We start from the raw sequence: 26,603 nt of genomic DNA, 5'->3' as shown, positions 1-26,603 counted from the left end.
AAGTGATCTGAGCATCCTATCCAGTCTGTTTTTAAATGTTCCCGAATTTTCAGTTTCAACCACATCGCAGATTGTGACGACTCTCTGTAGCAATGTAAGTCTCTGTAGGTCAAATAGTGAAGATTAATGTGTATTACCTGAAAAGAAAGTGTAGTAAGATTTTTTTTAACCGGAGAGTGTCTGTATATTCTTTAACCTTGTAAATGTTATAGAAACATGACACCTTTCATATTCAGGTCTTCGCAGGAACCACAGGGCAGGTGGATTACAGGATAACTCTGACAATCTTTTGGCCGCTACTGTCAGTTGGTGTAGTTTAGAGAATATTTAACAGCCTGTTTCCTTAAACATACTCGTAAGTACTGTACCAGCTGTGTTGTAATTTTTAATACAAATTAAAAAAAGCTTAATTATGACTTACATTAACACATTTTTACTGTCTGATATGCACTACATTGGCTTTGTTATTGTCTTACCTGCACAACCTTTTTGTTTTCCCCAGATGTTCAAATTCACGTTATTCTGGGGTGTTGAGAAACAGAAATGTAGAAACGTCTGCACTGTAAAAACATCTCTTGTCTGTCTGTGTCTTCTCAGGGTGTCCCTGGCCTTGGCGGCAGTGCAGGAGAGAGAGGAGCTCATGGCGAACCAGTAAGTAAGCCTTTTGCAAGACGTTTAACATCCCACTAGTGCGAAATGTTGAGAAACTGGATTCTCAAACTATTTTCTTTATGACTGCATATCCTTCTTTATGAGATCCTGCTGGATTCAAAAGAATTACCACTTTTATAGTATCCTTAGAAGTATAAAAAGTGCTTTAGTCCTGGAATTGCCCTTCTTAAAATAGCAATATTTTTGTCTGTATAGCTTATCTGCCCGTGAATTGACTTCTGTGCTATGAGTTATTACTTTCCTTGTTCTGGCTCCACTTGGAATGTTAAAACGTAGAACTCAGTTTTCTTTGTAAATGTTTTCCGAAAGCCCGTAAGTGCCATGTACAGTATATCATGCGATTACGGAATTAAAATGCATGGGTCAAAAGCTTTTTTTTTTTTTAATGTTGCATTCATAAAAAAAATCAAATTTAAAATTGAATAAAGAACCATTATTTTTAAAGGATTTTTAAATTTGGTAGATAAACTCTTGGCTATGGATTTGCTTTGCACTTTAAAGGCCCTTCAAGTTAATATTGTAGTAGCAGGTTTTGGAAAACAAACCAGTAAAATAAAAAAACTGAAATGAAGAAAGTATCTGATACTTTGATAAAAAGAAAAGAACAACCATGAATACTTAATTAACTCTATAAGCCCAGTACTTTGCTTTATTGAAGCTTATACTAGTTATTTTGCACTGTACAAATAACATCTCTGTAGTCACAAATGTGTTTGGCACACATCTCTATTCTCACAGATATTAGAAAACTCAACTATTTTAATAAATATACAAATTAAGGAAACTGGACCAGTTGGTTAATCACGGTTTACCTGGAAGTGAAAAGGGGGCAGCATGGACACACACAAGACCAGGCCCTCATATTAGCAGGATAATTGTAAGACATGCTCAAAGAGCCTGAAACTGCATAAGACCAACAGTTTAAATAAAATGTCCTACATCTTGCAGTTTGTCAAATTGAGATCATTTATGCAGGCTTTTTGCAACCATTTTGTGTAAGTGGATAAATTGTAAGTATGTTACTGTAATTATAATAAACATTTGCACTGCCTAACACTGCCTAAATTAATCACTTACCAACCTGAAAAAACAGGGCCACATTGTTATAAATTGCATTTTGTGGTATCCAGTTAAGCATATATATCTAGGCTACCTCCTCAGTCTAATGTGTGAAGCAGATGGCCTTTTTAAAGCCACTGTTGTGAATTTCCTTTGTTTTATAGGGCCCCAGAGGACCGCAGGGAGAGCCTGGGCCCACAGGGGAGATGGGCCCTGAGGTGACTATTCTCTCTCTCTCTCTCGTGTAATGCCTTCATTGGAATCACATCACAGAGCAAGACACTTAAGCTCTCAAACTCTTTCCTTGATACCTTTAGGGATCTCCAGGCCCTGAGGGAGACCCTGGTGTTATAGGAGAACCAGGCCTGAAGGTGAGCTTGGAAATATCTAGATCTGCTTTTGAAGTGTTGGGGGGCCATGGAGGGGGTCTGATCTGTCTTTGGGGATGAGGATAAGCAGTGTCTTTCTTCAAAAGTGGAAACAGGGCAATATTCCCTCATCCTTTCCAGTTTTTCCAATCGCACAATCAGTGTTTTGATCTCTTAGGTTTCGGCCTCCTGTAAGCAAGCCACCTGGGCTATTGAGGGGTTGTGTGTTGACAGAATCTCAGACATCATGGGGAATGGTTTCTCTGCCTGTCTATCTTGACTGTCATTGAAACCTGGGAAAATTCAATATCGACTTTTGGGCAGCAGGGTTTGTATTCAACTTTGGTAATCCCGGCTTGTTTTCTTTTAGGGAGACGTTGGACCAGCCGGAAACGAAGGGGAGCAAGGACAACAAGGAATGCGGGTGAGATATCTTCACAGACTGAACTGACTGCCGCATAAATTAAGGATACATGACATTTTGTATATTTTTCTATAACCCACTTTTATTAAATGGGTTACTTAAGACTAGTGGTCAAATTACTTGTGTCTGTTGTACTATATCAATAACCTTTCTATTTCCTATGAAATGCATATTTCCTAACTTTGTCCATGAAGTAACAAAGCACCTTTTGTTCCTGTATTAATTCCCATGGCTATAGTTACCTTTCACAGGCTTATTTAATGTGTAAAAATGTGGCTGGACTGTCTTTTGCATTTTAAAGTTGCCTTTTTGACCTGAGCTGGTGATTGAGTTATTACAGTTATTCAGTTAATGACTCAATTTTATTATTGTATACAGGCAATAGTTCTACTAGTTAATAGTTGATAGACAACGTGCCATTCTGTTCTGTTTCATTGAATGGTGGTGTTTTAATTCAGAAGTTCACTCCATAAGGATAGGAACAGGTTTCATATGTCACCACCATTTTTTGACAGGGAAAAAGCAGTACTAATGATAATTACTCAACATGATAGTAAAACCTTGTAATTACTTCAGGTTGAGTTGGAAAATTCATGTCTCAGCCAACATTATTTAACAGGAACTCATCTTTACAAGGGATCATTTGAAAAGTACAAGGAGTATCAGAAATCAGTACTGTTGCTGTCACCTGACTGGACTGCAACTAAGTAGAACAGGCACAAAGCAAGGGCAGATGTTGCTCAGAAGGAAATGGGGAGAGCATGTCAGGGAAGGGGTTTTGGGAACAGAGGAGGGACACATCAGGGGTGGCATGAAGGTGCTGGGCGATGAAGCTAAATAATCTGTTTTCATCTCATAAATTAGGGTCTACCAGGTCCGATGGGTGAGGACGGCATACAGGGAAAGGATGGACCCAAGGTAAAAAAAAATAACTGAACTAAGAATTAAGAATTCCTCAAAGCGATGCTATGTTTTAATCTGTCTCAAGGCAGCAGGTGAATATGGAGTTATTCATAGTGTTTTTCAATATCTGATAGGCCCCTCTCTTATGTAGTGGTCCCAATCTTGTGTTTTTTCACAGGGGGAACTGGGGGACAGAGGAGCTATGGGAGAGACTGGGGAGAAAGGTGAAGAGGGAGACATGGGGCCCATTGGACCTACTGGTGAATCTGGAAAACGTGGGGTCCAAGTGAGTACTCCTGGGAGACTGCTTGGAAACGTGTCACATGAGAGTTTCTTAGAGGACATCAAACCACGATAAAAAAATAATATATGATTTAACATTTTAAAGCCAGCCATTCAACCAACATCTATGATAACCACAGGGTAATAAGACTGATTCATTCTCAATTCTCAAAAGTGAAATATACTGTATCCCTGAATTGGTCCTGATCTGTTTCTGTTGATTCTGATATCTGTTTTTTGTTGTTTGTAGGGGCCTGAGGGTAAACCAGGTCATCCAGGGAATCGTGGTCGACCAGGAAAGAAGGTACTCTTAGTCTTCATGTACGATTTGTTCATTTGTACTATGGACCACCTTCAAAATAAACAAAGTGCCTAGTAGGATCATGTGTAAAAAAGGCAGCAATGTTTGAGCACATGTTCCTGGGCTGATTGCATGCTGTTCATGAGAGCCCTTTCCATCAATCATTTTGTTTAATGTTCGCTTCTGCTCACTGATCTTGCAGGGTGAGAAAGGCCAGCTCGGGCATCCTGGTGAGATTGGCACACACGGCAATCATGGACCACCTGGTGCAATGGGACTAAAAGGTGCAAGAGGAACCAGAGGACCATTGGTGAATATCCCTCTCTCTCTCCCATTGCCTGTAGAAAGTCCTCATGCAACCCATTCATCTCACACTGCTTCTCAAGCTGTCTGTATCACCCCATTAAAATCACACTTTGAAGAGCACCTGCTGGATTGTTGAAATAATTCATTGTAGCCTGAAGGAAACCAAAGGACATATGGGTTAGGCTGACAGTCATTTCTGTCTCTGGTATACCGTTCAAATAATAGAACCTCATAGCCCCGGGTCAGCTGTGAATAATAAATCTGAATCTAGACCTAGATAGAGTCCTGTTCTTCAAGTATGAGGGGAATACTCTTTTGTCAGACCAGGTGTAGGTTTTACTGCAGATTTCCATTTGATTTTCCATCAAGTTGGGATTCTCTTTTTATTGTTTGGAAAACCACCACTAAACTGTAATCTGTGTGAATCTGAAGCTGTCTCTAAAAATGTCATGATGGGGTGTGGCTCAGTGGGCCAGTGGCTTTTGAGAGTGAGGTGTTTGTGTATATCAGTGTGTTAGTTTTCTGAGAAGACTATTAGGAAGCAGTCTACCAAATACACGGTAACTGACCACATTCAACATAACTTTGGGGTGAACTGAGGTAACTTACCTCACAGTGTCATGAAGGCTCAGTGTTTTTGTAACACATAAACACGTTATTAAAAGCTTAGTTCAGTATTTTATCCTTTGTGCTTTTCATTAGCAGTCATGTGATATTCCGTAAAGAAGCATAACGAACTTTCCACCTTTCTCTGAGACAAAATCATTCACACAGCAAAGGGGCCTAGTGACCCTACAACTGTTAAACCCTGTCTAGCCTAATCCAGATAAAGTGCTTAAACTAAGCTGAACTTTCATTATTATGATTATTTTACTTTTTTTTTATAGCAATTCCATTAAGTTGGATTTACAACATGCACAGCTAAACTCCCTTTGTCGTTGACAGTAATTAAAGGCCAGTTAAGCCAGGTTAATAAAGAGAATTATATATTCACTTGTATTCTTGATTCCCAATCTGATTTCCAAACCAGAGTCAATGGGCCTCAAATCACTCGGGATATAAAAAAACAAGATCAAATGAAAAAAAAAATCACCATCTTCCAAACAGAAAAATACTATATCTCTTGTCATTGTGTACATGGAAATATTTGAAAAGGCATATTCACATATGCTTATGGCCTTGTGGGAGATAGTATAGTTTGTTTCTTAAAACATTACTGTTCTGTTTCATGCACAGGGTCATATGGGAGTGATGGGTTCTCAGGGTGAACCAGGAATTACAGGATATACGGTAAGATGTTTTACTGTGTGCATCAAACACCCAGTTCATTCAGCAGTGACGGCACACTGATGTACTCCAAAACTGCAGTGAATTCAAGAAATAGCTAGACTTTCTTATTGTGCCCCCTGTTTAAGAAATAGGGTTTTAACAAGTGTTCCAAGTCTTAAAAACATAATTGAAATGCAGAAATTGTTCCTTGTGTCTTCTTAACAGGGAGTGCACTAGTGGTGTAAATACTGAGTAATTAATCTGTAAATGTCTAGGTCAAATGTGTAGAAAGTTTACCTGAATTTGAAAACTACAATTTACAGTTTGCAATGTGTTTCCATACTTTTTTTTTTTTTTTTTTTGGTTATTTCTTCAAATTCAAAAAGATTAGTTTAGTATTATCATCTGTTATCAGTTTTTGGCTTCACAAGAGAACATGCAGTCAAAAGCATTATTTTTTGATACATTCATTTATGCCTCCTAGTCATTTTCCTTTCACCTTCATCTAATGCTCTTGCGGTTGGGCAGACTTCACATTCATTGTAAAGAAAGTTCATCTGAGCACCCTGTTTCAGCCTTGTTCCTTTGATCTTTGGATATTATTCAAAATTGTTGCAAATATCCACTTTCCAAGTCTGTCTATTATATGTAGATTGTTGTCAAAACTTTAAACAGACCTCTAGGACAAAAAAAGTAAAAGATCTGTTAACAAAGTTGTTGGGGTTTTTTTTTGGTCTGTTTTACATTTTTTGCTAAATTAACTACAATTCAGTATCACAGTAACATACTAGCTGCAGCACACTAAACGTATGTATAATAGCTTTTTCTACCCTCAAGCTAGATTTTCCATCTGCAGCCAGTACCTAGTTACTCAATAGATCCATGGGATGTTTACAATTATGATGTTTTGTTCACAAGATTGCATCCTAGGATTTCTTGGAGAAGAAATCATAATGCTGTGGAAAAGTGGGAGCCTGAGTCATTCTAGTTACTATCCATTAATCTGCACCTCTCGTCTCTGTGGAATATATTTTTCCTCTGTTCTCTGTTGAACCTGTTTAACTTGGTTTCTGTGAGGAACAGTCCAGATTGCCCAGTGCTGAGATGTGTTTATGACTCTAGCTCTATTCTTGTCAGGGTCATGCTGGCAAACCAGGTCCCCCTGGGCCACCTGGCCCCAAAGGTGAAAAGGTATTTGGCATTAATTGATTTTTCTTGATAGACCCTGAATTGATCTCATAATACAAACAAATGTCAACTCACGTTTCGCCGTTGCAGTTTGTAACTTACATTTCACAATCAACTTCCTGATAGACCTGTGATGATTGTGTTTTTTTCCCCTCACTGTAAATGTACAGATTTATTTGTAATTTTGAAATAAACATTCACGTTTCCATAGGTAACAAATGTACAGTATTTTTGTGTTTGATTATTTCATAAAATGCTGTTATTTTTCAGGGTTACCCAGGAGAAGATAACACTATAGCAGGACCACCCGGGCCCTTAGGTGAACCAGTAGGTCTTGCCTTCCTTCAACATTCAATATTGCTCATGCTGTAAGAATATGTGTAAATCAGAGCTCTTTGTTTGATACAATCCAAGCTACACAAATGATCTAACCAGGCCATTGCCTGCTGTAAGCTGTTTACTTCCTTCTATTAAACCAGCCTTTGCTTTTAAACTCCTTGCTAACCAAGGCATGTCTGAACTTCTGGTATTAGGACTTTGCACGGTATTGGTACAGTGGCTTTTCTAATACCTTCCGGACAAGTAGGCCCCTGTCCATTTCCTTTGCTGGAAAGGTTTTGGGATGCTAAGGAAGTTGGGACTGGCACGAAAAACTAAGGAATGACTTAACACAGAGCCCTGATGTAGAGGGCAACTGGCAAACCTCAGAAAGAGACTATTTGTTCATCGTGTGGCTCTTAGACGACGTGTTAGCCTGCAGCATGTGGAGCACAATGTGACTTTCTGTTTTGCTCAAGCCTAACTTTGCTGTCCAAGCCTCCTGTAGTTCTACAGTCCTACAGTTCATGTCAGACTCTCAAATGGAGACACTAGATATTTCTAGAAGAATCGTGTTGGTGTTCAAAGCTCATGCAGTGTCTTTTTCATGCTGGAGAAAGTATTTATCCATGTCCTTTTTGTTACTGCTGTGGTAGGGTCCTCCTGGTGAGCGTGGTGATCGAGGGGAACCTGGCGATGAAGGCTACAAGGTAAAGATTGATCCTGAAATATTGCATAGCTGTTTCTGTGTGGATTTGCATTAAGACTGATCTGATAACTATCATCAAACAGAAAGCTAGATATAAAGAGGCCACCCATGGGATTTCTGCAAGCTGTCTGAACTTGGGGGCCAGGGGAGGAGGAGTCACTTTAAGAATTAGAAAGTTTACAAAAGACTTGCAGGAAATCTTTGCTTATCAGCTCTGTATGACTTGTTTCCCGTAACAATAAAAACACGCACGCACACAGAGGAACACCGCAATTGTGCTAGGGTCAGTCATGTGAAGAGTTGAAAGCGAGAGATGAAAGTATTTCAGGACTAGGAATTCAAGGGGCTTACTGGCTCCAGCGCTTTTCCATAATACAACAGTCAATGAAATCATAGGGTTTTATGGGAATAGAAAAGTGCTCTCCGGAGATGAAATGACCAGAAGTTCCAATTAAAAACAACAAAACAGAAATGATAAATTATTTCTGAGATATTCACTGTTTGTGGAAGTTCTTTATAGACCTGTGTGTTGGTACATCACTGGCTCTTTGTTTTATTCATTTGCTTCTTACTTGGTCATAGATTAAATATGTCTTGCAGGCTTTCCAAAAACCGAAGATAGGCTTGCATTGGCCAGCACTGTGTTGGGGTATAATGGAGTTATACTGTGTGAAATGTTCAATTTGAATATTTAACATGGGACAAACAGTTGTTGAATTGTATTCAGAGTATGCCTGACTAAGTATTAACAATTAACTTCAAACAAGAAGTTTATTCTCGCAACATTCGGATTCAATATAAAAGATCAACCCTGAGCCCCCTAAAAGACTTGACACTGGTAGAATAATAGTTTCATACACTATTTCAAAGCATATGGAATATGAGAAGGCAGCAACAGAATAGCAGGCAAGTGTGTCAAGAGGGAACAATAGGCAGGAAATAAGCCAAGGCCAGGAATGGTTTTGAACTATTTTGTAGTTAAAATGAGATGTCTTGTAATACAAGTGGCTTCTTTCTTCAGGTAAAGTTGTCAAAGGGATACGTGTCTCAGAATCCATCAAAACTTGTTTAATCTTTTTCATGCTGCAGAATTACGTTTTCAGAGATAGTTTACCTATCATATAAAGTGTACAATCATTATTGCCTTTTGTTTGCTTTTTGTGTAGGGTCATATGGGGATCACAGGACCAAGGGGTGCCATCGGACAACAAGGGCGGCCTGTAAGTTTCAGCCCTTATTAATAATGTCCTGATATGGAATAGTTTATTAAAGGAACTTATTGATTTTGGGATGAAAATAATTATATTTATTTGAGGGTGAATAGTGTAGACAATATTTGTCCATACTGCATCAACTTCCAGCACATGAGTATAGTTATTTTATGTTTTCTTCAAGGAACATCTTGACAAAAGTATTTGATTCCTGTATGGTGCTCCTAGCTTCTGTACTTCTGTTCTGCTGATATGTACTGTTTTGTTCCAGCTCTGTTGTTCCTATGAGGTGTTTAGCTCCTGTTTTGTGTGCTTTCTCAAGGGTGAACCAGGGGAGAGAGGAGAGCAAGGGCCCAAAGGAGAAAAGGGAGTTCAGGTGAGAGTATGAGGACAAATATTGCAAACCGCACCTCTTTTTCAAACTCCTGAGATGCAAATTAGTTTTGGCCAATTGTATAACGAAGGCTGCCAAATTTATCTATTCATGAAAATGTCTTCACCGTTTCACTGTCGACATGCAGAGGTTGATCCTCTGTGCTGCTCTGCTGGATACAGTTACCTCCTTGTCATCACGCATATCTTTGCTGCCAAGGCCATCAAATTACACTGCCTCCAGCTAATGGGGAAACCACAGAAACGTCAACCTATCAGCTCAAGGCTGCAGTGATCTGACACATGATGAATTGTCTTTGTTGTGGTTTTCTGTTTTGTTTTGTTTTGTTTTAGGGCCTTGCCTACTCAGAAATTACAAAAAATAAAAAATAAAAACTGATGCAGGCCCTGCTCACTTCCAGGAAAGCTCTGTGTTAAAATGGTTGTAAAAGCATTCCCGGATTAGTATTTTTTGACATTTTAATTTAAATACAACACGTCCACTCAGCCACCCACATAAATATTACTGGAAAACCAAGTATAGTTTACAACATCTAAAGCTACAGCTGCCCAACATACATATTAAACAAAACCAATGACTAAACAATATATATTAGGTCTGAATAACCAATAGACTATCAAGACTATCAATTGTATAAGAATCCTTACATTAATGTTTTTTTTTTTTCAATGTCAATTTAAATGTTAAACTTACTTAAGTCTTGGTAAAATATGGTATTCCTACCCAGAGATAAGGATTAAATGTGTTGCATATTTTCCGGCCATGTTAAGACAGGTTGACTGATATACACAGCGATTTATATGAATGTATTTAGATTGGCGCAGAGTTGGAATATAATCAGGCCATTGCATACACATGTTGAGTGCAGGTAGAAGTTTGTGCTTCATGTGGCAGGCCACGGAGAGTTCATCCAAAGAGAAGTAGGATGTGTCAAGTACCTGCATTCTCCCTTGCAAACACAACCTTCTGTAGCTGCTTTAAAGACTGTAAATAGTCTGCCTGGATGGACCTACTTAGTTATATAAATCCATATACCATGTTCATATAGCCCCTTTAGGTATCTTGGATAGGTATTTTTCTGATCGCCATCGAATTATCATGTGGATTACATGGGACAATGTCTGTTTTACTGTGTTCACAAGTGGACAGTGATCGCTTATTTTGTTACGTTCTTCTGTATATTAATATTACAAACAATAACTAGGCTTGTCTTTCTGTTTACAGGGCCTGCTGGGAAAGAAAGGAGCCAGGGGCCTAGTAGGGAAACCTGGCATTGAAGTGAGTAGAACCTGGACATCTGATGCCGCGATAAATCACAATAGGGGATATATTGTCAATGGCTTGTTTTCACAGCGCTTTCCCGTGCGAAGGTGATCCATCCTGATAGTTGATAAAAAGCAGGAGGTCTTTTCAATCTGAGTGTTTGCATATGGATTCAAGAGCGCAGCGTGATATACTGCAGGATATCTTAATCTGCATGACAGGTAGCACTTGGCAAATATAATGAATATGTTCTTGATGTCTCATTTAGGGTGGTATTATTTTTACCACGAGAGTTAGTGCATTCAGTGTATAACTACATCCCTGAATTTCTGTTCTGGAAAGATTTACATCTAATCCTTTGAGTTGTTTTAATATTGAGGAATTTTCTGACTTATGAAAAAAAAAAAAAAATTACTCATAGGGTCTATTTTTACAGAGATTTGCATTATCTAAACTATTAACCCATGACAGACCATTGATTTCAAGCTCTCGAGTCATTGTCTCAGTCTTGGTGAATCAAAAATATTTTATATCAATGTTTCGTTTTCTTCTGAGATGAGTGATTTCTTTGGAAGCATGTGGACTTTTCCTTTTTATTAGATGTTAAATCCTTCATTGTAGGATGTTAACAATGCACAGTGCAAATACTTAACTTTATTGCTCACTGTCCAGCTGTTTGAAATTGATGTTAAATTTGTTTCTTATTCACTATTTGATAGGAAATTGTTCTTATTTTATTAATGGAATCAGTTTTAGATTAAAGTGACAATGCTGATAGCAGTGTTTTCAAACTAAATGCAAAGCAAGGTGTGTTAAAATGCAGAAGTGTTTATAGATTAGCCTGCAAGTTCATTCTTCAATTCACCACCTTCTGTAATGTAATTAATTCAATGGTGACCACACATCTATCTTTAGACTTAATTCAAGTTTAATGGTGACTGGGCGTAAAGTAATAACTGTCAACACTATCAAGCCTTTGATTTAAATTATGTGTTAAGCATTTTGTTGCGTTTAGTGAAAATAAGCCATTTAATCCTCATTTTTAATTTGGTGCAGCCTGTGAGTCTATTTGAAGCAACATTAAAAAGGTGTAAATACATGTAACAGTACTCTCTTTTAATATCAACCTGTCAAACTTCAATCCTGTGCCTTTCACATCGCACAGCACCTAGGGGCTGTTTACAAAATAGACAAAGAATAATCCCTTTTTAGGAGAAAGATCTTAATCCTGGTTTAAATTAAAATAAATGTTACCCTTTATACCCCTTAAAAGCTAGCTCTGTTTGTGGAGAACATAGCCCTGAAAACGTTGCCAGGAAAATGTACAGAAAGAGAGCAGACAGACACAATAATTCATATTAGAACATGTTTTAGAAGAGCTTGCCACCAAAAATGTTTTCTAAATAAATGGTAAACTTTAGATTAAAATTTGTGAATTATCATTAATACGAGGATATTTTTTATGGCAGTTTGAAGTGAGATGAGATAAAAAAAACAACATATTCATTAAGAATTAAACACAATTAAACAACAAAAACGCAACTGCATCATAGTATTCAGCCAAGCGGTCCCCCATATTTGTTTTTTTGTAACTTTTGATGCTTACAAATGAGAGCCAGATTTAACTGTTCTTCAGAAACCACAGCTGGAACACAGGATTAAGTTTTTTTAACACCTTGCCCAGAATGGCAAGCTTAAAGACACCTAAGAATAAGATGTAGGAACGAAGCATTTAAGACTGCATTTTCCAAATAATATCATGAGATAAATCTGTCTGGCCCTGTCAAAGAAGCAGATTTCTTTGAACTGTTTTGCTGTTCAGTGTGTAGCAGAGTGCTGTCCAATCCATATTTAAATCCAGGCACAGGAAGACAGGTATAAATATGGAACGTCCGCCATTTTGTTTTCTGGCTAGTGCCTTGTTAACAATGTTGTAGAGCTCAATAACACTGCTACACAATGTGTGATTGGTGTCTTTAGGGATTCACAGGTCAGCCAGGATCCAGAGGCCTAGCTGGATACCCAGGACTGGAAGGCCCTCCGGGACATCCTGGGCAGTCGGGACTCCATGGGAAACCTGGACGTATTGTACGTATTTAACCCTTTCACTTACATCTCTGGGTATGTAATGATCTACGGATGCATTCCAACACATGAGAAAATACCTTGGCTATCTTGTTCAGTTTCCACTCGCTCTGTTTTCAATGTCTTTGCTCCATCTTGGAAGTAATTCTTCAACTTCAATTCCTGTCAGGCTGTGCTGACTGTCCTTCATTCTCCTGCCACTAGACAGCAGTACAGTACAACAGTGTCAATTATAATCAGCTACAATAGGATACAAGCACTGATGATCAGATAAATGTGCTGCTCTGATGCTGTAGTTTGAATTTGATGTACTAAATAGGAGAATAATTTATTTGAAAGGTGTTTAGCCTACTGTTGTACTAGTAGTAAAGGAAAGGTGACAACCAAGCTGTGAAAAACAAAAAATCTGATTATTTTCCATATGCTTCAGTCTTTTTAGATGGAGATGAACACAACATAAATTGTTTTATAATGTTTTAGCAACTGTGCTAAGATGATTCTGATTTGTAAATTCTTAAGAACCCTGTAATGCAATGGTCCACTGAAATGCAACATGTGGAGAATAAATTACACAGAACATAGACTTAGCAAAACTATGCCTAAAGAAACTATACATGCCGAGTGATTCGTCATTTTGAGAGACATATAAGACAACAGAAGATATTCAACCTTCTAATGGATGTCTCCATCTGTTCCAGATACGAAAGCTCCTTTCTTTCCATGTATTCACTCTGCAGGATTGAGAATGTGACACACAGTTGCTTTGACATTTCCTTAATCTTCAAGAGCAGAGCCAATTGGCATATTTGATCATTATATGATGTCATGTGAAACGCGCTCTTAGCAGATCCTTCAGATTAATATCCTCTGTCAAATACTCATGCCCCAAATCCTGAAAAGAAAAGCTTAATTGCCGTATTTGATTTTACATGCATCTATCCCTACAGATCACCAACAAGTTATGCACAGATGTAAAAGTTAAAAAAATCTTACAAGCAATTAAACCCTGTATATCATGCTATATCTTAATGTTTTTAATGGTATAATTATTAGAATAATCAGATTAGAAAAACAAGTGAATGTCTGTGCGCGTTGACTATAGTTACAAGATGAAAGCGCTCTGTAATCCATAGATCAAAGGAGAGCTGTAGATATGAACAACACCAGTCAATTTGCCTTTCATTTGTCTCGATGGGTGTGTATTAAACTTAATGGCCTTTATTATGTAGAAAATGTAATTGCAACGATCTATTATTTCAATATGAATTTGTTATCATCTGATATAATAAGGCTAGACAGTCGTTTTAAAGGTAGGATTTCAAACAGAGCGTATATGGTCTTGAGTAGGGTAGGGTATCTGTGCACTTTTTTATGTTACATAATTCGTCTGAATGCAATAAAGGGCCCCTTTGTGTTGCGGCATAGGTAACTCTCACATTTAAAGAGCCCAAAAGGGGAAACATCGATCGTTATCCTTAAATGCCTTCATTTTGCTGGTTCTGAAATAGCAGACTAACCACAATGTGTTTTATTCACATCCTAATGAGATGAAGAGAGGGTCAGGCATAAAGGCCGTTCACATGGAGACTAGAAATAGAGCCAGCATGGGCCTTCCCTCCTCTCTTATAGAAGGAAACCCAAGTAGTATATAAAAAAGAAAACTGGTTCGGGCAAGAAAGGGGAGGGTGTTGGGAGCTGCCTTCCAGTGCCCAGCTTGTATTTGCCAAGACAAGACCATTTTTTAATGTCTTTGTCAGAGAAAAGAGCTCAGCGTCATGGGCTTGTAGGGGTGCTTCTGCAATCTCATACTTGCACACCCCATGCCAAGAGTTTCCAAAATATGTTTGTTCGAAGCCAAAATGCCAAACCAATCATTGTTTCCAGTGGTTCCCTACTTCTGCTGCATTTCCCAAGAAGGATTGTGATAATCTGGATCTGGAAACTTGTTGCTGTGAGAAGGCTGTTGGTGGACCTATCAGTCAGTAGCCAACAGAGAATGTAATGGCACCACCTAAGCTTGTTTTGACTTTTGTTCATGATTGCTTTCTACATTCAAATTGCTTCATAACTTTCCTTGCACAAATCTAGGTCTTATTTAAAAAGGAAAGTAATTATAGTACTTACTCCAGCTAACCAGAGGTTCTGAATGTAAAGCCACTTCCTAGTGTTTTTGTCATGTGTGCACACTGTAGGCCAAGAACAGTATGTGCTCTGCTATGATCAGGTTTGTTTTCATTGGCCAGATGGCATGTTAATGAAACAGTAGTTGATTGTGGGTATGAAGGAGGATCATGTGAAAATGTCAGTCATCACTCATGTTCAATAATGTTTGCAAGCAGGGTGGTATATGTTTCAAGCACAATAGTGTGGCACTATTATGGCCCCCACAATGGTACGCTCTATTGATTCGTCAAGGTCATTGCCACCTCCTTTTTCGTTGCTTTCTCGCCTGTAAGTCACAGAGAGCTAAATTAAAGCCTCCTGCTCAGACCTGCCAGAAGAGCTGCATCGGTTCGGTGTTTTATTCATCAGCTTTCTGTTTGGTTGACATGGATTTTTGGATTTGTTTTTTAACATGTCCTAACCCATAGCTGATATGTGAATTCACAATCTGCTTTTGAGACTTCCTGGGCTTCCTGTTGATGTAGGTAACAGTCCTGTTCATCTTCCTTTCCTCTCCCTCCTGTAGGGTCAGCGTGGCACTCCTGGACTCATAGGACAGGCAGGACTTCCGGGCCCCCAAGGGGAAATTGGATTGGTGGGAAGTCCTGGAGAGAGAGGGCTTCCTGGGCCCAAGGTATGTGTCCTCGCTTTATCCAAAGTCACCTTTCTCTTGCAGTTGGTATTTAAACTAACCGTAATTGCATTGAGCTCTTTTCACCCAAAACCTGAGACAAAGACCCTGATTTTCTTAAGTTTATAAAGGATTTTCTAATGAGTTCCTGTAACACACTTGTTTATCTTGAGTGCTTATCATTGGTTTGGTCTGCCAAAAGCCTCCATACAGGATCTTAATTTAATTTAATGACTAAATGACTTACGCACTTTGGGAAATTCAGGTCCAGACTCACACATCAGGCATGCATGTAGATATATTGTTTCATTGTGAACAAGTTGCTTCAGTAATCTTTGAATGCTAGAGTATGAACATAATTTTAAAAAGGACAGCATTACAACACTAAATTGGAACTCCTGATCGCTTTAGGGGGCAACAAGTTGAATTGATGCGAATTAATATGCAGACTAACTCACAATGCGCATGTAAGTCTTTAAGCTGGCCATTTTATGCACTAATTCTTCAGAAAAATCAATATGTTATACAGCTTGAAATATACCTCAGAGGTAATCCCATATACTTGCTGCAATTTTCATAGCTCCGAAATGTCTGTGGTATATCTCTGTGATGGTTGTGTTGATTCTCAGGGGGAGCCGGGGCTGGCAGGGGACAGAGGGACTGCAGGAAAGAAGGGGCTGACCGGGGCATCTGGAGACCAGGGCAAGAAAGGAGAACCAGGCAGCAAAGGCCAACCAGTGAGTACTAGACCATCTTTATTGATTTTAGTTTTCTGAATACACAATAAATATCTTATCTATTGCTATATACAAATACATCTATTGCTAACAGGATTAAAATAATGCCATCTTTTACTGAAACCAAGCAAAGTGAAACTGACCGCTTTAAATTTTGCACTCCTCCCAGTGCCCAAGTGCGCTCGTGTCCTGACAGTGATGGACAAATGATATCAGATGGCACCGTGTCAAAGAAGATCAGCTCTCAGCAATGACATATCCCCACACCAGCAAATTCAGTTTCTCTGCTTTGCGTCTGTGCGCCAACTGTGGACAAAAGACAGACAAACACTGTCAGTTCCTTTTGACACAAAACTCTCTTGAATATTGTCCATGTGTTGTTGACGCTCCAGGCTTTTCAACAGCCAGTTGTGTCTCGGGTTTTCTGAATACAGTTGCAGCGCTGGTGAAGTGGCCAAACTGCGGTGTGGTTGACTTTCTTAAGAATGCAGGACTTGTTCACTTTTTTTCATTCCGACTTGAGTTAAAAATTATCTGGTGAAAAGATGGATGGAAACATTCCCTTTGGCTGTGTTTATTATGTAATGAAAGCTTGCAGTTGGGACCAAGGTGAGTGCTGGCATTCCTTATGATACTGATACGTTGTGTTAAATAATTAAAAAAAAAATGCTTTTTTGAAGAAAATCCACATTTATGGACAGGAGTTTTTTAAAACACTTTTTGTTAAGATTGGTGTCTTTCCAAATACCTTCTGGAAAAAAAACAATGGTAGAACAAGGTGATGGTAGAGTGTTGACACCGTTCTGTGAACCTCGCCGTGCAGGACAGAGATTGATTTCAATGAGATTTACATGTCTGTGTCTTGTTGGTGAAAGGGAGTGAGGTACCCAAGAGATTCTGATCAAACTTAACCTTTTCCCACACATTCTGTGATGTTTATTACATGAACAGAATGAAAAAGCTAATTCTTCTCCCTTAATTATATTTTTTTTCTCTAGGGTGATCCAGGGAATCAAGGTATACTTGGCTTCCAAGGATTTCCAGGCCCAAAGGTTGGTTAGATTAATAATTATATGATATTCTTTCTGCGCAGCCTCGTTTCAAACCTAATTTCAAAGTAGTCCACTTTAGGATTATGTGAGAGACCTATCAGAACTTATGAACTATGAGGACATGCCGGTTTTTTTTTTAGTAAGGTCATAGGAGTTGCCTTAAGACTAGTTTATGAAACTGTTTGCAAGAAAGAATAATCTTTACCATTTCTCCGGAAGCAGGGAGCAAGTTTCAGCCCCATTTCAGACCTCACAATGTTTTGACCTCCACAGCAGTGCTGAAAAGTAGGCTTGCTTTGCTTCAGGACTCTTCAGTGTATTGAATTGGGTCTTTTTGCTTAATCTTCTATAAACATCAGTGAAGACGTGCTGAACACTGCATTGCAATAACTCCTGATCACTTTTCTAATATATAATTTCTCATTTAAATAAGGGGCCAAATGGGGACATGGGTTTCGCTGGTATACCTGGTCCAAAAGGTCCTATTGGTATTGTGGTAAGATTATTATTATTATTATTATTATTATTATTATTATTATTATTATTATTATACTCTTATAGTCTTTTTCGGATGTTTGCCTTAATAAATTCTCCTGTTAATCTCTTTCCAGGGATACAGTGGGCCAGTTGGTCCTATTGGGCTCATTGGTCCAGTTGGAAGGCCTGTAAGTTGTTTCACTCTTTTCCTTTATTTGCATAACTGGCAGATCACAAATAGAGATGCCCTTAAGAAGGTTTAGTGTAAAATACACTATACTATAAAATACCACGGTTAAGCCTCAGTAAAGTGTAGTAAAGCAAAGTGAAATAATGCCAAAGCACAGAGAGGTATAGTTAACATTTGAGTGTTATAACTAGGGAAAACCATTTCAAACCATTAAACTAAGGCAAGGCTTAAAATCTTCCGGAATCAGATATATTAAATGCCTTCCATTGTTAATTTATATTTCTAGTAAAAGAAACAACAATGCATTTACCCATTGCTTAGGAAATGAGAGAAGAAGAGGATTTAATTTACAAATGAGCGATAAACAGAATGACAAAGTGTTCTCACCCTGTAATGAAATGGACTGGGACATAAACTGTGCTGCGTTTACTTCTCACAGGAAGGCATCTTAAATTACCATTTACTTCCAAGGCAATGAAGAAGAGACTGTACCATTAAAAACAAAGCTCCCAGGCATCACACATCTGTATTTCTGTGTTTCTGTCATGAGGATTCATTTTTGAAGCATGTTCTGAGGATTAAAAAGGAGAGCCTCTACTTTAGAATTCGGCAATGGAAAAACAGACATTGATGTATGTGTCAGAGCCTCCTTAGGGGACTAGAAGTTGTTGAAAAGTTGAGGTTGGTTGATTAAGATCGGGGAAGGTAAAGAAGCTGTCTAAGGTGGTCTTATGTTTTCCTTCACAGGGGCTTAGAGGTGCTAAAGGAAGCCGTGGGGAAATGGTAAGTTGATTTTTAATGGAAGGCAGTGTAAATATTTTGGGAGGTTCTTACTGGGAAGATCTGAGTGATATAATTACGAAACGACTGCAGTCAAGATTAGCAATAAACACAAATGGAATGAAGGAAAGATAAATACGTCATTGAACCACAAACTATTGTTATGCTGGGAATTGAGAAGGATATAAAAATACTAGTTGAATGTAACTGGGTGTTGCAATTAATTGCAGCCACGCAGAATTAAATGCCTTCTGATTTACAGACTTCTGAAAAAGCTCAAAGCAAAGTGTATTTTGTTGTTATCAACCCTTTCACTGCTTTGTTCAAAAGTTGTATTACTTGCCTACATTATATAAGAGGATAATCTTTTGATGAACCTCATTTGATTCTTAGATAAATAAAGCGTGCAATTCAATCCCGTTTTTGAGGTGCTCCCCATTCAGTCAACCGAAAACCAGGTCCCAATGCAAGATGCTTTGCACTGGCTTATCCGCCCTGTAGAGAAAACCCTTCTGACTGGGAGATGTTCTGAATAATATTATGAGAGTTTGAAAAGCAGACGCTCTGTGACCTGTGAGGCTGCAGCACTGAAGAGTTGGGGGAAACCCAAGCATCCATAAGCTTTGCGTACAGTATAAGATTCCATGTAACTGTACATCCTTGTCTGCAACATGTTCCTCCTTAGCAGAATTGGAAACATCTGCTCGATCGTGCCCTCTGGACAGTTATGAAACCTAATGAACTCATTCGCCAGCAGGCCTGCAGGTGGAGCTCTGACTCCTCGGCACTGGAGTAAAAGTGAATTTTGATCCTTAGGACAGGAAATTCCTGCAACAGTAAACCCAGCTACCAGGTCCATAAATGTGGGCTGATGAACAGTATTTTCTGCCACCTCAAAGAAACCTCCACAGGGAAGGAGAAAATTGATTAGAAATATTGATGAGAAATAAATAGATAACACAAGGACCTGTGAGATGACTGTGAGATTAGTATAAAGTTACTCCTGCACTTAAAGTATTGAATGGCCCATTGGGATCCATGTTTTATTAGAAAATATCAGAAGATATTAAACATACCACACTCTTCTCTACCCTGCACGTCCTGTTGTGTTTCTTTTATCTTTCTATATTGCAATTTTGATCAATTGTATCATTTTCTAGCAAACAGTCATTTCTTGATTGCACTTTTTCCTTATTCTCCCACAGGGTCCCCAAGGGCCAACGGGGCATCCTGGACCACCTGTAAGTCTTCTTTGCACATCTTCTTCTTTCTTTCTTCTTTCAAAAAACGGAATAATTAACATGTTCATGGAGGAAGAAAGATACATGTCCATGTACAATCAAGGTGCCTGAGTTTGATTTCACTTAAAATGTCGGCAGATGTAACCACCACGCAGTGTTTGACGTTCAACGGTTTACATTCAGATATGCCATGAAATATGATTTGTCTTGCTGTTCCCTGTCCTGATTGAGTTAACATTCGTCTAAAACCAGATATTTTCTCCCACGCAAAGCCAGGGAAAGCAGAGTTTTACTTTCTCGTTGTCTCTGATTTTCCCCGTCTTCATTTTTCAGGGTCCCCCCGGCGCTCCAGGCCCGATGGTAAGCTCCTTTACCAAGGGGTTTCTGATTTTAATTTGAAAAGACGTACTTTGGACCGGCAATGTCAGAGAGCGGAAGGGGGAAGCAGTGGCAGTATGTGCTTTGGATGAATAATTCACCATCCTGTTTGGGTTAGATTGTCAAGTAAAGTAACTGGCTCGGACATAAAAAGACAGAGGAGAAGGCTTTAATATCCTTTTTTCAGTTGCAGGTTGCCATGGTAAAGTAAGGCTAAGAGACAGAGAAAGGGAAAAGGAATAAATTGAATAAATGACTAAAAAAGCACTAAGGGCTATTCCCTTCAGAGCAGTAATTTCATTTATAATGTATCCTCTATTTGTGACGCACAGAAAATATATCTGGGCTCTTTTTCCTCTTGTTTAAATGTTATCTCTTCCTCAACTTCTGCAGAAACAAATGGATATCAATGCAGCCATCCAGGCTTTGATTGAATCCAACGCAGCCCTGAGGGTGGAGGTAACTGAATTATTCCCCTTATGCTTTAATGCCAAGTCAAGGATAATAATGGTTTAAAACAGATCTGACATTCTGTTGTGCACCTGTCAATGTCTTAGTATGAAAGTAGTTTTATGGTAAAACAAAATGGATATAAAAAATTTAACCTAAAGAAACAGACATGACAAATCAGTGGTATTAGGGAATGTTTTACTCTGGTAGACACACACTGACCAATATTAGATTATAACCTAAGAAAATCTTGTATTGATATCCCTTGACACAAAAGTTATAAAACTAGTGAAACATGAGAAGATTTCTACCATATGTTCTATAGAAATTATTGGCCCATGAAATCTAATTTTATATATTATAATAAATACTGGGACACAACATATTGCAACATGTATTAATATCATTCTGCCGTTTGTTCTTTCTTTTTTCCTATTTTATTTGGCCCACTGTTCATAAATATCTGGAACTCTTTTATCTTTGCAAAACATGAACTCTTAACAACTGCTGGCGGCTGTTTATCTTCCTCCCCAAATAAAATGCCTTATTACTAATGGACACGGTTATTTTGTGTGTGTTTGTTTGCCTGTTATTTGTTTCCTTGGTTACCTTTGACTTGAATCTGAACACTGGATTTGCACATCTTCCGATTAACTTCGGTGTGGGGTTCCATTGATGCATGCTGTGGGCCTGTCGGCACGGGGGGTTTGGTGCGGTTGGGGGTTCTCGTCTTCTGTTTTTTTCCTCGCTTGGTTTTCCCCACTCAAAATGCATGTTGCTGGTCCGCCTACGTGTGTGCTAATGCTAATAACACGCCACAGAGCTACCAAAACACTGAAATGGCCTTGCATGATCAGAGTACTGAGATCTTCAAGACTCTCCACTACCTAAGCAATCTAATGCAGAGCATAAAGAACCCTCTGGGCACTCGAGACAACCCGGCGCGAATCTGCCGAGACTTGCTCAACTGTGAACAGAAGTTGTCCGACGGTAAGCAGAAAGTCATCCTCTCTCCCCCACCTCTCCTTCTCTTCGGCACAGTTTAGTGTGTTCCATGCTTATTGTGTACGTGTGCTTTTTTTTTTTTATAATGGGGGGCTGTAGGGAAGTTCTGGATCGACCCCAATCTAGGATGTCCCTCCGATGCCATTGAGGTTTTCTGCAACTTCACAGCTGGAGGCCAGACCTGCGTCCACCCCATCTCAACAGCCAAGGTAACACGATTATGAAAGAGAGAAGCAGAGTTAATGTATTTGTGTATCCAATTTCCACAGAGCAGTGAATCTAAAGAAGCAAGGATTCTCCTTTCAGATCAATGGAAAACAATTATGAAGGTGTATAACTGCTTGCCTTCACAGGCTTTTTCTTGTATATTCATGTATATTCATTCATTCCATATTTCATTCATGGTCAATGCATATGAATAGTTAGGAACAATGAGAATCTTAAAAGAGAAACTAGAACCTGAAATGCAATTCATTACATGCATAAACAACAACATACAGAACAGAACTGCATTGTGGGCTTCTTTTCCTCTCCCTTCGTAGGTGCAGTAAATGTCAACTGTTGAATCAACATAACACAGATTATACTAACATAGCACATTCTACATTCCCTATTAGAAAGCAGTATAAAGTATAGAAATACATCATTCCTAACAACATCCTGCCTATTGAAATACAACTCTCAAGTTATTAATGGTAATATTGTCGCAATAGATAAATTATATAAAAGAAAAACGTGACTTGCTGTGTCAGGTGTTTTTTTAAACATCCTCGGTATGCATGCCTTTTCACCAGCCCAAATTAACTTTGTTCTCAAGATAGTAACAATTTATGTTCAATTATCTCATAGTGCTGACAGGTAGATGGAAAGGTCAGGGTTATTGTTGGCAAATGTTTTAAATATTGCTATATGGCTGTGTAAATCTACATTTTGGAGATGCTCTTATCACATTTCACTTTCTTTGCTGTTTGTACTAATTCACGTGTACAAATACTCTATTTTAGGAATACTAAGGCTATATTTGTAGCTTTCTTCACCTCTGAGAACTGCTTATCTCAAATGTCATTCAATAAGAGACACACTGTCACAGTTTCTTGAGCAATAGGGAGTCTATTTTGCAAAGTCTTTAAGCCTCTTTCCACATTTCCACACATGCCTTTTTAATGGCTTGACTGTGAAGATCTAAAACAGTTGTGACTACTTCAAAATGACCTATAAACGGAATTCACAACAGAAGTGGAGAAAATGATGATGATCATGATGATGATAATTTAAAAAGCGGCTTTATTTCCAAATAAATGTTGACTTGGCTCTGGGAAAAGATGCTTGTTTTTAAGTGGATCCTTAGATCTATTCTTGGAGTTTATTTTCTTATAAAAACTTGTTATTTACTGTTGGTTTCCATTATGGGTTTAACTTCTGGTTTTAGATATGAAGTAATTCCAGAACCATGCTTAATGACATAGGCCTGAATTAACCACCAACACCAAATTACAAACCCTACTTGACGCTGGCTTTTTGGTTGCCAGAGACTGCACCCGTCGACCTAATGGAAATCCACCATCAAGCACTGGGTTTGTAATTTGTTTATTAGCTGGTTGGTTGATGTTGTGATTTATTCCATGCCATGACTGGGAAACCTTGTTAGAAGTTCAGCTTATTCAACTGGAGTTGGCATGCCATCACGCCTTTGTTTAATTAAAAAACCCTGCTCGATTCTTGCTTTGTAACCGTGACTTCTGTCTCTGGCGACTGTGCAGATGGAGTTTGGCATTGGAAAAGTCCAGATGAAATTTCTCCACTTGCTGAACATGGAAGCCACACACTCCATAACAATCCATTGTCTGAACACTCCTGTGTGGAACAGCACAGACGTGGGACGCCAGAGGAAATCTGTTCGATTCAAGGGATGGAATGGACAGATGTTCGAGGCAAACAAATTACTTGAACCACATGTGCTACTAGATGAATGCAAGGTAATAAGCAAGTCTTTGTCTCTGCACTTTGGAATTCGAAATCTCTTGCAAAACCGAAAAAAGGAGTTAATTCACTTAATAAGGCTGCGACATGTTGTGTACTTTATGTGCTCAGAACTTATTCAGAGTATTTGGGGGTGGGGGTCCTTTGAAACTCATTGCATACCAGAGACTTTCAGAACACACTCAAATAAATCCAATAAATCTCCTCACATTCAGTTCATTGGAATCTTTTCATAAGCTTTTTTTTTCTTTTTCCTGAAAGAACAAGCAGAAGTAAACACTAGTGGAGTACTGACAATTTAAAAGAAAACAGTTTAAACATCCTTGACATCCTTGGCAAGGTTTTTAGTGTCATATAAACCAAATATATTATTATTACAATAAAACATGTTTTGGTAGAGGCTTGGACGGAAATGACCATATATTACCATATTCAAATCAAGCAACCTTATGGGATTTTAGACGCCTAGTTTTGATTGGAAATGCTATGAAATTATAGGATGAGTTTGTTATTTTCATCACCAAATAAAATATCATGGGTAAAGCTGTTTCTACTCTATTTGTATTGTAGTTATTATGTCTTACAATAACTTCCAGCTATTAACCAGACTCTGTCAAGTCAATTCATTAAATAAAGGGGGCAGAAAAAAAGGTGATTTTAGCTTTTGGAGGTGTCTACACAAGTGGCTAGCTTCCTCTCTCTCTCCCTCCATCTCTCTATAACTCTCTCACTCACTCGCTCTCTCTCTCTCTCTCTCTCTCTCTCTCTCTCTCTCTCTCTCTCTGTCTCTCCGCCTCTCCCAGATTCAGGACGGCAGCTGGCACCAGTCACGCTTCTTCTTTCAATCTCAGGACAGCACCCAACTTCCCATCGTGGAGATTCTGCGGCTCCCTCACCTCAAGGCGGGGCAGCAGTACCAGATCGAGGTGGGGCCCGTCTGCTTCATATGAGAGCTGCCACGGAGCGCCCGCCCCAACCTCTGCCCACCCTCAGGCGTGAAAAGAAGCAACCACCTGAAACCTAGCAGCCCTGTCGAGAGGCTGCGTTTTCACAGGCCTGCGCTGTCCATTTCATCCCTAAAGGGAGCGGTGGAGAAACCACGAGGAAATGTCAAAAGGAAATGGACTTCTCAAGAAGAACTCGGTCAAGAGGGGAAGATATCTAACTCAAGAAAGCCCAGGACCACAGTATATACTAATATGTATCACACACACACACACACACGCGTAATTTTTATATGTTAAAACGGTGCTTCTTGATAATAATTTCCTGGAAAAATGATCTGCGTATCGAACCCTGAAAGGCACGTGTCTATCACCCCCCCAGCTGTAGCAGAGAAAGCTGGTGTCGAACTTTAAGAGCACTGCAGACACAAACTCTCCTGAAAGTGCAATAGCTTGTGCAGAAGTGTGAAAATGATTACTGCATCAATCTTTTTTTTTGTTTTCTCTCAATCAGAACCTATTGTCCACTTTGGAAATTTACATCTTAACAGATGGTGCTCTACCTCTTACATGTGTTGCCTTATCATTCTTTTTTTAACGCAGGTTCTTTGAGTATTTAAAGGTGCTTGTGTTTTTGAACATGTTTAATTGTATTTTTTGTTGTTTATTTCAAGTTGTATGTACTGGTTACATCAAGAGCTTTTTCTGTTGTAAAAGTACTTATTTGAAATCATTATGATCATTTATTTCAGTACAGACTTTTATTTATAAGAACTTTTATGTTGATAAATTACATATGTCAATTATAATTTTTATTTTTATTTTTATTTTTTTTGTTTTTTGGAAGTGCCATCCAAAGTGGCTTATCATCCGTGGTGCTTGTAGATAGGACACGTTATAGCGAATGGAAGTAATGTTGTAGAGCAACTTCATTTTTTAGGATTTTAGCTTGATATTTTTATTGTGGATATTAAAGTAATCCTCAATGGCATCCAAGCATTCTTTTCCTGTGTATATTTTGACATTATAAGGTTTGTTTATTTATATCATTTACTGTACCCTGGTAAATTCTGCCCTGTTTTACCCAAGTGGTGTATTAAAAAGTCCCATTCAGTTGAAAAACTGCATTTATATCTATATGCAGTCAAAGAAAATGTTGACACCCCCCATTTGAAACAGTATTATTCACAAATTTGCATAATTTAATCAATATTGTTCAGTAGGCCTAATTTAATAACAAATGTATTTACGTCACACTGATTAAATCACTTGGGTACTAATAAATATTTCCAGATTACTGAGTACTAATAAATACTTTGGGTAAATTCAATTCAAATACTTAAGTCTTAACTATTTCAATGCAGTTGCACCTGCTAGGATGACTGTGTTCTGAAATATAGATTTGGTATATTTGGTAGAATTGGTATTGTTATATATACAGCTCTGGAAAAAATTAAGAGACCACTTAACATTGATTTCTGAACTTGGAGTGTAGTATTCTCTTAATTTTTTCCAGAGCTGTGTATACAGTATATATTAATTAAACTACATGAATTAGCGAATAACTATTTTGTAAGTGAAAGGTGCCAATACTTTTGACTGTATATACCCAATTGTTGTTTTTGTTTAAGAAACTGGCAGCTAGCATAAGCTGGAACTGAACAAATTTACATTATCACATTTCTGACTTTCTGTGACATCAATAGGAATATACGTATATAGATGCTTTGGAGGGGAAAATAAAGGTAATTGCCTTCTGTAAATATAAAATATGTCAAAATAAAAGAAAATAAACATGTTCCTAATCCCTAAAGAAAAAAAAA

The 26,603-nt window shown here is 38.4% G+C and overlaps 1 protein-coding gene across 1 annotated transcript in view; it reads left to right on the top strand.

Moving 5' to 3' along the window:
- The window catches only part of col24a1 (collagen type XXIV alpha 1), a 111,986-nt gene extending 85,383 nt beyond the window's left edge, over positions 1-26,603 (top strand). The window contains exons 32-60 of the mRNA XM_066691927.1: positions 598-651; positions 1,896-1,949; positions 2,049-2,102; positions 2,470-2,523; positions 3,388-3,441; positions 3,605-3,712; positions 3,959-4,012; positions 4,212-4,319; positions 5,552-5,605; positions 6,722-6,775; positions 7,043-7,099; positions 7,747-7,800; positions 8,966-9,019; positions 9,333-9,386; positions 10,629-10,682; positions 12,648-12,755; positions 15,442-15,549; positions 16,176-16,283; positions 17,282-17,335; positions 17,769-17,831; positions 17,947-18,000; positions 18,750-18,785; positions 19,988-20,023; positions 20,357-20,383; positions 20,795-20,860; positions 21,673-21,841; positions 21,956-22,065; positions 23,617-23,832; positions 24,640-26,603. Of these exons, the coding sequence (XP_066548024.1) occupies positions 598-651; positions 1,896-1,949; positions 2,049-2,102; positions 2,470-2,523; positions 3,388-3,441; positions 3,605-3,712; positions 3,959-4,012; positions 4,212-4,319; positions 5,552-5,605; positions 6,722-6,775; positions 7,043-7,099; positions 7,747-7,800; positions 8,966-9,019; positions 9,333-9,386; positions 10,629-10,682; positions 12,648-12,755; positions 15,442-15,549; positions 16,176-16,283; positions 17,282-17,335; positions 17,769-17,831; positions 17,947-18,000; positions 18,750-18,785; positions 19,988-20,023; positions 20,357-20,383; positions 20,795-20,860; positions 21,673-21,841; positions 21,956-22,065; positions 23,617-23,832; positions 24,640-24,786 (2,223 nt within the window). The 3' untranslated portion in view covers positions 24,787-26,603. The remainder of the gene's footprint in view (positions 1-597; positions 652-1,895; positions 1,950-2,048; positions 2,103-2,469; positions 2,524-3,387; positions 3,442-3,604; positions 3,713-3,958; positions 4,013-4,211; positions 4,320-5,551; positions 5,606-6,721; positions 6,776-7,042; positions 7,100-7,746; positions 7,801-8,965; positions 9,020-9,332; positions 9,387-10,628; positions 10,683-12,647; positions 12,756-15,441; positions 15,550-16,175; positions 16,284-17,281; positions 17,336-17,768; positions 17,832-17,946; positions 18,001-18,749; positions 18,786-19,987; positions 20,024-20,356; positions 20,384-20,794; positions 20,861-21,672; positions 21,842-21,955; positions 22,066-23,616; positions 23,833-24,639) is intronic.

The sequence above is a fragment of the Amia ocellicauda genome, chromosome 19 (genome assembly GCF_036373705.1).
Source record: "Amia ocellicauda isolate fAmiCal2 chromosome 19, fAmiCal2.hap1, whole genome shotgun sequence".
In the NCBI taxonomy this organism is placed as follows: Eukaryota; Metazoa; Chordata; class Actinopteri; order Amiiformes; family Amiidae; genus Amia; species Amia ocellicauda.
This window is presented reverse-complemented; position numbering and strand designations above follow the sequence as displayed.